The 11,993-nt window shown below is 41.0% G+C and overlaps 1 protein-coding gene across 1 annotated transcript in view; it reads left to right on the forward strand.

Annotated features, from left to right (window-relative positions):
• The window catches only part of baiap3 (BAI1 associated protein 3), an 85,306-nt gene extending 74,888 nt beyond the window's left edge, over positions 1–10,418 (forward strand). Inside the window, exons 25-33 of the mRNA XM_060942258.1 lie at positions 1,029–1,097; positions 1,210–1,289; positions 1,503–1,611; positions 7,400–7,471; positions 7,555–7,638; positions 7,927–8,047; positions 8,285–8,408; positions 8,494–8,699; positions 10,307–10,418. Of these exons, the coding sequence (XP_060798241.1) occupies positions 1,029–1,097; positions 1,210–1,289; positions 1,503–1,611; positions 7,400–7,471; positions 7,555–7,638; positions 7,927–8,047; positions 8,285–8,408; positions 8,494–8,699; positions 10,307–10,410 (969 nt within the window). The 3' untranslated portion in view covers positions 10,411–10,418. The remainder of the gene's footprint in view (positions 1–1,028; positions 1,098–1,209; positions 1,290–1,502; positions 1,612–7,399; positions 7,472–7,554; positions 7,639–7,926; positions 8,048–8,284; positions 8,409–8,493; positions 8,700–10,306) is intronic.
• Positions 10,419–11,993: the final 1,575 nt, after the last annotated feature.

Here is an 11,993-nt window from a genome sequence, read left to right on the forward strand (position 1 = left end):
ATGCCAAACCACATACTGCATCAATTACAGCATCATGGCTGCGTAGAAGAAGGGTCCGGGTACTGAACTGGCCAGCCTGCAGTCCAGATCTTTCACCCACAGAAAACATTTGGCGCATCATAAAATGGAAGATACGACAAAAAAGACCTAAGACAGTTGAGCAACTAGAATCCTACATTAGACAAGAATGGGTTAACATTCCTATCCCTAAACTTGAGCAACTTGTCTCCTCAGTCCCCAGACATTTACAGACTGTTGTAAAGAGAAAGGGGGATGTCTCACAGTGGTAAACATGGCCTTGTCCCAACTTTTTTGAGATGTGTTGTTGTCATGAAATTTAAAATCACCTAATTTTTCTCTTTAAATGATGCATTTTCTCAGTTTAAACATTTGATATGTCATCTATGTTCTATTCTGAATAAAATATGGAATTTTGAAACTTCCACATCATTGCATTCCATTTTTATTTACAATTTGTACTTTGTCCCAACTTTTTTGGAATCGGGGTTGTATTTAAACAGCATTATAAACATGGCTAGAAACAAACATGACAGTGATAATGACGATACTTTGCAAAGCCTCTGTGAAAGTTTCCGTATCTGCACTCAAATCACTGTCAGGTGTTTCCCATAACGGCTGGGACCGTGAACACGTGCAGCCGCTCAAGCTGCACCAGACTCAAGCATGCAAAGGCATGACAGTCAAGGGTTCACCTACTGTGTGACCACAACTTTTAGCTCATGTGTATCTTGCCATCAAAATGCCTCATTTTCTTTGATAACCCATCGCAAAGCATTGTGAGCTGTAGTGTGACCATAGCTTAATGAGGTGGATGTGATGTCAGATGCAACCCAGCAACTGTACCCGACTACGAGTAAAAATTAGCTTCAACTTGAAAAAAAATTTGCAGCCCACTAGATGGCGCGTCGTGGCCCACTAATGGCCTGTGGCCCAGTGGTTGAGAATCAATGGTGTAGAGGTTTGTCAGGTCTTGATGACATTCTCTATTTTTTGGTTGACTATGGCAGATGCTTCCTGAGCTTAGGAGATACATTCAGCACATCAGCCTCTCTCCAGACACCATAAATAATGACGATGTGAGTAGAATGTGTTTTTTTTCTCTCTCTCTGGTTGATTTGTGTGTGTGAATATACTGTAAGTTTCAGGAACACACACATTGGTGACCTCTTGTGCTGTGAACTCTTTCAGGCCGTGTCTCCATTGATGAAATTCCTCGATTCCACCTTAGACATTCTCACTGATTCATTGGTGAAGGAGAACCTGACAAGGTAATTACCCCTTTCATGACATATAATTGCAGCCCCTGAAGGAAAAAAAAATGTCATAATACTTTGGCATGTAGTAATTGTAAACAACAGTAAGACTTAGGAATTGTGTTTAATCTATTAGTGACTGTTGTAAGTGAATGCAGTGTGGGTGTTTGAGCACTGCTTGCATGGTTGTTTGTTGTGATGAATGTGGGTTTTCTGCTGCCCTCACAGAGTTCTCTGGACTCTCTGGGAGCTACTGCTGAGGATGATCCTGGACTCAGTGGCAGAAAACAGAGGTGTCCAGGTTGAGTTCTACACACGGTTCCAATATACTATAGAGGTTAGTGATCGTTTGAAATAAAGCAGAAATAGAGATTATTCAATCCAAGCCGCTTGCACGGTGTAGAAGTTAGTGATGACAAGAAGGTGTAGACAGTGCCGAGGTCTCCGTGTGCAAGACCTACTCCCTTTAAACTGGCACTGTGCTGGTTTAGTTCTCCTTTTTAGGAAGTGGCCCATTTTTTTTGTACTGGTTTGAGAGGCAAACTAAATTGGCATATTGCTATTGCTGGTGTTGCTTTGTTTATATTAAACCCCTGAATATGTTCTCGTGCTCATGTGCACCATGCAGAGACAAAAAGCCGTAGTGATAGTGACGCAGTATTTGCTATAAATACCTTTTACCCTGACACTTCTACTCCTTTCTTCTATTTAACAAAACCCATTGTGGACCACATATAGAGTTTAGAGCTATCAAGTGCAGCTTGTGATTTCAGTCAGTATTACAGTTTTCTGTCCTCCAAAGCTGTGACAGATAGGATTTTACTGTCTTCTTTCTCCACCGCAGTGAGTGGATCCATTTCATTTTCTGTCAGAGCATTTGACTGTCAATTGCAAGCTATGGTGCTGTAGTTACTAGCTTAGCCTGTTAGCTTATACGCTACAGTGTCTGAGATAGGTAGCTAGAGTGCTGTTATCCTTGTTTAGTGGCTCACTCTGGTTTACAGGATAGGAGTGTGTGTCCATTCATTTTCCTTTATCTGTCCCTCCATTGCATTGTGCTGCTGAATTGCATCTTTGCCAAGTCATTCTCTTTGCCGAGCTGTTCTCTCAATGCTAGAGCTTGGCTTCAGATGATGGGACAGGAGCATGCATGTGCAATTGTCTCCCTCACATACTGCAGTTAACGGTGCTAAAAAAAAACTACAAACACTTCAAGGTTCTCTCCAAGCGTATGGATGGCATCACTAACTTTGAAATCACTAATTTTAGGGCTGAAGCCACACACTATGGCTCACAACCTTCAGTGGAACCTTCCTGATAGCTCAGGGTTCGAGCCTTCCTGAAGCACCAAAACTGGATGTTTGTGACCATGTCCAGGTGACTTTTCCATACAGAGCATTGGTAGGCAAGCTTTGCTTGGCTCCAGACTCCATAGTGTTCAGGGAAAGCTCTGGATTAGCATTCGCCAGCTCACAGACACAACTGGCAGGATCGAGACCAGCCATGAAACAGCACTGGACAGAGTAGATTCTGTTATTCAAACAGTAATACTGAATATGCTCTTCTGCTCACTGGATGCCACCAATTTTGACATATGTCAGTGCAAAAATTAAATAAACAACTAGGCAACACATTTTCAAAGGACACCAGCAACATGCTGAGGCTCTATGGTACGACGCTTGATTCGTATGTCAGGTGCCGACAATTCAGTGGCCTGGACTGTGAACGGTGGTACAGTGGTTAGCACTGTTGCCTCCCAGCAAGAAGGTTCTGGGTTTGAGCCCAGAGGCTGGTGGGGGTCTTTCTGTGTGGAGTTTTGATGTTCTCCCTGTGTCTGTGTGGGTTTCCTCCGGGTGCTCCAGTTTCCCCCAAAGACATGCAGTTAGGTGTGAATGGTTGTTTTTCTGGGAAGCTGTGACAGGCCTAGCAAGCTGGCAGTAGATAAATTGTGCCCTCGATAGATGCAGACAACCTCATAAGAGGCTGGCAACTGACAGGCCAATTGGCCTGGATAAAAAAAAAAAAATCTTTCGGCTGTTCCCGTTAGGGGTCGCCACAGCAGATAATGTCCCTCCATCTCCTCCTGTCCTCTGTATCTTTTTCTGTCACACCAACCATCCTCATGTCCTCCTTCACCACATCCATAAATCTCATCTCTGGTCTTCCTCTTTTCCTTCTACCTGGCAACTCCATCTCCAGCATTCTTTTCCTAATATACCCTTGATCTCTCCTCTGTATCGGGATAAAAAAATAAAAAATAAATAAAGAAATAAACTATAACTCTGTCAATAAACAAAAAAAAATGTAAGTCATAAAATTGTGAGAGTATCTTCTCAGCACTGAAGTTCAAATGAGCCAGCTAAACAGGGGGATCCATATGAGTAATTGCTGCACAGAGCTATGCATCTGATTCCATGCTTGGGGGCATCAACCATAGAAAAGTTTCAGTCCATTTATTATAGAATGAAATCCCCCTATTGAGTTATGGGTTGAGATAGGGCAAGAAATAGAGCTAAAGAAATTTTTCAACTTGTATGATGAGTATAAACAATGATTTGGCTGGTAAAAACATGATTATTAATTATGTACTGCTGCACAACTCATTTGTATTTACAGATTACCCCAATTGGGTCTTGAGTATGAATTTGGAAGTTGGGGTCAGGAACAGGAAAACAAGATCAAAACTAGAAAGACTGAACTAACAGTTGATTGGAGGCATGCAGCAAAATGGTGGCAAAACCTCTTAGTGCTCTCAAGTGTAGGGTTTCATTTCAAAGCATCTTTCGCGTCCATTAATTTTTGCTCCTTTAACTTATAATTGACTAAACTATTCCTTTAATACTCACTGTTTCCACTCTTAGCATCGTGGCATCCCATCAGTCATCCTGGCAAGCACTTGTCCAGTTATTAAAGGGAGAACCCACAAGAATGACAATGTGCGAGTCGTACTATTCCAAGTGACGGGAATTGGCAGAAATGCAGGACAGATTTGTATGAAAAGTCATGAGTTGCTAGGTTGCGTGGGTGAACATGCTGCGCTCCATATAGTTGGTCTATTAGCATAGCAGGAATCCCATGCTGTTACAAGTGCGTGTGCAGGTCTGATACACTCTCAGAAAATAAAGTACGTTATTGTACCTTTCGGGGTACAATGGCTTGTCACTGGGGCAGTACCCTCTAAGGTACTTATTTGTACCCTTTATATACTGCTTGGGAACAAATGTACCTTTTTAGCCCTAAAAAGGTACACATAGTTACCTTGAGGTCCAATAATGAGCCCTAGGGGGTACATGAGTGTAGATCAGGGATCACCAAACTTTTTTCTCTGAGGGCCACATTGTCGTTCCTGACTGTGATGGGGGGCCGGGGTCAGGTCAGCTATATAACATAGAATTGTGTGACCCAGACAAATATGACCACCAGCAGGCCTCATTGTGTCGTAGAGATTACTAGCCTGGCACAGCCATCCCCACTACTATATCCCCACTACTATATCAACACTTGATTCCTGGCACATATTTGTTTATCTTTACTAGTGGTTTGCAAAAGTAGTAATCAAGTCTTCACACTTTGTTTTAATTTGAAATACCACAGATATTCCATTTATTTATTTTCTAATAAAAATAACATCAAAGCTGTCAAGGTAAGAAACATCTGCCTAGTTGAGGTGATTGACACTGGCAAAGGTGAGTGGGAAATTATAAATTGTAGGTAGGCCTGTTCTGTTGATGATAATAATAATAATAATAATAATAATAATAATAATAATAATAATAATAATAATAATTGTGTGCAGCACTTAATAAAGGTCAAATAAATAGGCCTATAAAATAAATACATTTAAAAAAAACAGTGAAATTATAATAATATGAGCAATAGATCAATAGATCACAGCAGTTGTGCTGTGTCCTGCACGTCATTGCTCTCATCCATGGCCAAAGCAAAAAACTCTAATTCTGATGCTCTCTCATTCAAGCTGGTCATACACGCTGTCCCCCAAATCTTCGGTTCGCCTGGTCATAGTAGGTGCGGAGAGACTCACCGCGTTGAGCGCATCCTTCTTGTCGGGACACACCTCCTCGGCCACAGCAAGCATGCATACTTTAACAAAGTCCCCATCAGTAAACGGCTTTCCATGGGTAGCTAGTAGGTGAGCTACCTTATAGCTAGCTCGGACAGCAGCCTGGTTGATCTGGGTTTGGCGAAGGAATACATTCTGTTGTGCAGCCAGTCTGCATTTCATCCTCCGAATCCTGTCTTCTCTTGTTTGCCCTCGCAAACTAGCATACTCTTTGTGGCGGGTTTCGTAGTGACGACGCAGATTATATTCTTTGAAAACCGACACACTTTCTTTACATACAAGACAAACTGCACGGTCCTTACACTGAACAAAAAAATAATCGGTGGTCCACTGTTCTTTAAAAACTCTGCACTCTCTGTCAGCTTTTCGCTTACCGCTAGCCATTTTGCTGTCCTGAACACTGACAGTTCTCTGCGCGTGCGCTGCCTGTCACTGCTTGATCGCGAGCATATGACGAAAATTCGGAAAATATGAATAGTTCATTTTATAACTAAATATCAATTTTAATTGATAAAATCAACAAAATACAAGATGCAGACATGTTGTTATTATTTGCCAAAAAGCAATTTAAAAAAAAATAGGCCATGACCACTTTTGGGGATTGCCTCATAGGGCCGGTTCAAGTGGTGGGGGGCAGAGGGGCTGGGGGGCTGGTCAAAGGGGGGTGGCGGGCCGGAGTCGGCCCGCGGGCCATAGTTTGATGACCCCTGGTGTAGATTGTGCCTTGGGGGACAGAAATGAATTCCTCCTGTACCCCTATTTCTGACAGTTTAGAAAGTACTACCAGAATGGTTTGTAATGCATTCTAATGAGAGGTGGTGTGGTATTTAGTAGCAGTTACACCTTGACTAAAACCTCCGGCCCTATTGCTGTGTTTCAAGTGATGTCACATCTGCCTTATTAGTTATTCAAATATTTAGCTGGTGGTCGACCAAAGCTCAGTTGACAAAGCGTTTGTACGGAGAAGGTGCATTGCTCGCATGAAAAATGCCTTACACTTGCATTGTTTTAGGTTGTTCAAATCGATCAAACCGTGAAACTGATAAAAGTTTCTTCAGGGTTCCCCATGAACTAATAAAAAAGGGTGAACGAACACAGGATTTCACAAAAAGATGTCGAGAAAGGTGGCTTTTGATCCTCTTGCTGAAATCGATTGGAGCTGAGTCGAAGCATGCTCGAGTTTGCAGCAATCACTTCATGAAAGGTTTGTATCTCCCTCTCAGCTATGTCTTTAGTGTTTTCCAAGTACTTGTCTTGCTATGTGTCATTATTTTACGGTACTTTTTTTAGTCACAAAGCGCTAAAGTCCCCAGCTGTTTCTTTGTTTACTCCTCACAAAGTCCATATGCATGAAGGTCACGACAAAATTCTTACCCAGCCATACAGTTACAATGTGCCGTGATCACTTCTCCGTCTTGTTTAACTAAGATCCAGGTCTTTAAAGGGGTTTCTGATGATCTTTGTGAATTATTTACCTGAGAGATAAGAGCGAACACAAGTGAGAATCAAGCAAACTGCTGTTTGTTTACACTTTCAACTTGCAGCGCTTCGTTGTAAAGATGCGAATGAAAAGCTTAAAAAAACATACTTACACGGGCAAAAACAATACAGGATTCATTCAGCAGCGACTTGATATTGAGGTCCTTTACCCAGCCACATACAAAAAAGTTGTAAGCTTCCATACTCTTCCATGCTTTCATCTGTTTTGCGGTGTAAAAGAAAGTCTGCAACACCAGATAGTTTGAGGTGTCAGGGAACTCGACTGAAGGGTAGTTTTCGAGATTGTATGACAAATCTTTCTTTCTGAGACTGTAGGGGTCGATTCCATTGCACACAGCAATCTTCTGAATATATCTAAAGCGAGCAGTGGCTTCTAGCTTACGAGCATACTCTGATAAGTTATCACTAGTTGTTTGCACTACAGCAGCCGTTTAGACCACCAGCTATTTCACTTCCAGTAAAACCACTAAGAAAAGTCACGTGATTTTTCAAACCCAGCAGTAGGGAGAAAACCCATTATCTATTCTTTGGTGTTTTCCTTTAGACCTTAGTGCGGTTCTTCCATGCCAGCAGTGATGGGCTGCTATTAGAGGACCTCAAATCTGGGGACTACAAGGTACAAAAACTAGTTTCTCTGTTTGAACTTTAATGACAAGGGGGTGCTAACTTGCGAGTGACTAAACCCCTTTACCATTGCAGGTCCTGGAAGAAGAACTGCGACTGAACAAGTGCACCTCCTTTGAACTGATCGAGCAGTACTTCTTGGAGAAGATATCCCAGCAGGTAGGCTCTAGCTCTGCTGGGCTTTGTCACCCATCCTGCAGAGAGAAAAGGTGTTGATTAGAAACTGGATCATCACAAAGTTTCCTTCCTCTCATGATTATTTCCTCTTCGGTAGAAAGCCTTTTGTACCAGCTTGAACACAATGAATACATTCTCAGTTGTTTGTTTTATCAACAGATATACAGTAGTTTGCGTGATATCTAGTTAGTTGTACACCTAAACAAGTCAATATTTATATATTGTCAGATAAGATCTGTCGTTCATTACTACAATGTATTTACTTTTCAGAGAATCTTGAAGCACAGTCGATTTGGGCGTATTAGTGTTAAATGTTACTATGATGCTCCTGAACAAAGACTCACTGTGGAGATACTACATGCAGCTGATCTCATTGCCCTGGATGCTAATGGTGAGCTTGTGCTTGGACTGACCTTTACACCAACATACCCTGACCTGCATGGCTAAATCCAACCTCAGACATTTACTTGTAATCTGCAATGTAAATGGCACATGTTCTAGTCCTAGGGATTACAAGATCATACAGTTAGCACCAGAGGAAAGTATAGTTTGGATTGATAAACCAGTTGTCTGGTTTGTGGTTGTATCATCATGTTCCCCACCCCCTTTTTTTTTTTTGCTCTTTCAGGTCTAAGTGATCCATTCGTCATAGTGGAGCTTTGTCCTCACCACCTCTTCCCTAACTCCAGGAGTCAACGCACACAAGTGAAGCTCAAAACTCTGCACCCAGTTTTTGATGAGCTCTTCTACTTGTAAGTAGGACTGGTAGTATACAAGGTAGTGGAGAACTATCCACTTCCACAGGAACATTCGCTCATCTTGATTCTGTCTTCACAGTCATGTAAGTCCTGAGCAGTACAGACACAGGTGTGCTTGCCTCACCTTCACTGTGATGGATTATGACTGGTTATCAACCAATGATTTCGCTGGAGAAGCAGTGGCCCCCCTGAGTGACTTCTGTTGGCCAGGCCGACCCAATGCCACTGCTGCAGGGAAAACTCTGCAGCCTTTTATCCTACACCTGTTCCGTCAGAAACCAAGTGGTATGCTATCCCTTCCACTCTGAGAAGATGCATGAGAATAAAAAAGCCAACACTAAAGCCCTATCTGGATGGTTTTATATTTACATGGGGTTCTGGGGTAATTACCACTATGATTTTATTTGGGTCTGGATTGGCCATGTTGGTGTTTTTCTCTGTCGTCTTCAGAGAAGATTGCAGGCTGATTTACCTAATGTTTTTCCCTAGTCTGGTCATTTTAGTCTGGATATACCATATCAGTCAAAAGTTTGTACACCCCTACTCATTCATAGGCTTTTTTCTGTATTTTGTATTTTATACATTGTAGAACAATACTGAAGACATCAAAACTATGAAATAACACATAGAACAGATATGGAATTATGTGGTAAACAAAAAAGTGTTGAAAAACAAAATATGTTTCATATTTTAGATTCTGGGGTGGCACGGTGGTGTAGTGGTTAGCGCTGTCGCCTCACAGCAAGAAGGTCCGGGTTTGAGCCCCGTGGCCGGCGAGGGCCTTTCTGTGTGGAGTTTGCATGTTCTCCCCGTGTCCACGTGGGTTTCCTCTGGGTGCTCCGGTTTCCCCCACAGTCCAAAGACATGCAGGTTAGGTTAACTGGCGACTCTAAATTGACCGTAGGTGTGAATGTGAGTGTGAATGGTTGTCTGTGTCTATGTGTCAGCCCTGTGATGACCTGGCGACTTGTCCAGGGTGTACCCCACCTTTCGCCCGTAGTCAGCTGGGATAGGCTCCAGCTTGCCTGCGACCCTGTAGAACAGGATAAAGCGGCTAGAGATAATGAGATGAAATGAGATTTTAGATTCTTTGGAGCAGCCAACATTTCGCTTGATGATGCTTTGCACACTGCTGGCATTATCTTAACCAGCTTCATGGAATGCTTTTCAATTGAAAAAAGTTTAATTAGTGGACGAGTTTCTTTCCTTATTAATGCATTTGAGATCAAACAGTAAATAGTAAAGAATAAAAATACAGTAAATAGCCCTGTTCAACACCACAACTGTAATAATCCATACAGTATTATGTCAAGAGCCGCTCAACTAAGTAAAGAGAAATGACATCCATCATTACTTTCAGACATGAAGTGTCTTTTAATTCATTTAAAAAAATGTTGAAGTACCATTGAATTAGAAGGTGTGTCCAAACTTTTGACTGGTACTGTACATATTATGTCCATCATTTTTATGCATATGTCATCTTCCATTGGAAAAGATGTTTGACTGCTGCTACTTGCCTTATTCAGACTTGCAGCATGTGTATTAATGCCTCTCCCACAAACATTAAACATTTTTCAAGTCACAAAACAAAAATATAGATGTTCATTGTTTTATTGTATTTATTGTAGAAAATACAACCTGCTAGAAACTCACTCCTCCTGCGTTCGGATTCTGATAATGTGAGATTTTTATCACTGAGGAGACGTGTAAAAAAATGCATCACCTACATCCCCCTAGTAAACTAATCCAATCCGAATAGGGCTTAAGACAGAATCGGCGAAGTTCTATCAATTTATTTATGGTTAAATCTAAGAACATCTCATTTGATTTCTATGAATTTTCAATTATTGTGTATGTTCAACTCGATGACTGAATCTGTTTTACTGATCCAGAGAAACCAATCATGAAGATGCTAGAGGCAAGGACAGGAGACCGAGAAGCTCAAGAGTTTGTGCGAAGGCTGAAAGAGATCGAGAAGTCAATGGAGGAAGAGTAATTTTTCATCAGTGGTTTACAATATTGCCAACTATGTGCTTTTATACCTGTTGTACTGTTTGCTATTTAAAAAGAAACTCTTTTAAATGTGTATTTTGAACTGTTGTCCAAAATAATATAAGTGAGCTATATGAAAACATATTTAAAGATCAGTATTTTGTCGCTGTTCAGCACTTTGTGTGCTGTGTTTTATTGTATTTGGCTTACCAAAGGAGCTTGTGAGAATTATATTAATTTAACAATAGTATATTTTTAAGTATGTTTAGATGGTAAGCTGTTGAATTAGTTTTTAAAGTTATTTAAGGTATAGTTTTCTGTGACTTGAAGTTTAAGAGATATTATAATGTTTGGCTCCAAATGGTTTACGCTCAAACGATATAAAAAAGATTATTCACTGTAATGTGTTTATGGTACTTTTAAGATCACAGAGATGATCTTTGTTATGAATGAAAAACTCTTTGTGAGCAAAATGCTTTCACAAATCTGTCTTAAAAACTGTGAACTGTGAACATTTGTTCTGGACTCACACTGGACTATGTTGACAATTTTACTGTAGCATTTTTGTGAGATCTTGTCTTTCCTAAAGAATGTCTATTTATGCTAAGTGGTTCTTCAATGTTACTGGTTTTAATGTTCAGACGGTTTTCTCATCGTTTTGCATGAAGAGGAGAAAAGGGTGTCAGCTGAGTTTACAAAAAGGGCTTCAAATTTTAGAGTTCAAAGAGGTTTCCTTTTACTTTTTGAATTTTGGAAAAGGACAAATATATATATTTGGGTGACTAAGCTTAGTAATTTATTTCTTGTTTCAACAATAGTCACTATTAACCCCCTTTTCACTATTCACACCTTGAAATGTTCAACACAGTCACCATTTGTTTGTCTTATTTTCATCTGGGAGTTTGATTGATCAAGTAGAGTACTTTTTTATTCTTGGAGCACATTTCAAGCCACACCTACTTCCTTTTTTCCAGACCGCCAGGGCATTTTCCTAAGGAACCGGTGAAGTATTCTCATTTGCTCCTTTCCATGCTGACTACAAATAGCAAAGTTGTCTCCTTGTGACCGCTATAAAAGGTCTCCACTATGCTGCTTCAACCCTACTGTTTGTGTCAGCGTATTGGAGCACAGGTACTGCAGGTGCAGAGTAATTTGTGCTGCAGGCTGATATTAAGGTGACTGGAGTGAAACTGAAAGAGAGGGCACAGTGGTTTGTAAATGTATGATGCTAATGGTGAATGTGGGTTGAATCCAGTTGCTCCTGACTCCTAATTAGATACACATAAATGAATGTGCAGTGGGTACAAAATCCTAAAGGCAATCCTAACAAAGCAGTGGAAGGCAACAGTGATTTGTAGTAGGTTACTTGGATTGTTCATGCAGATGAGAAAATAAATTGGCTGGTCCAAACGCCATTGCCCAAAGCCTGATGAAAGCAGTGTGTCACCTGCCAGTAGTACTTGATAAGGTCTTTAGGGCACAGACCCAGGAGGCACCAGATCATTGTCTCTTTCTGTCTGAAATACAAACCAGATATTTTGAAGCTGCAGGATACCCTTAGGCATCTTGTCTACCGTCTATTTATTT

Source organism: Neoarius graeffei, chromosome 16 (assembly GCF_027579695.1).
Source record: "Neoarius graeffei isolate fNeoGra1 chromosome 16, fNeoGra1.pri, whole genome shotgun sequence".
NCBI classification, from domain to species: Eukaryota; Metazoa; Chordata; class Actinopteri; order Siluriformes; family Ariidae; genus Neoarius; species Neoarius graeffei.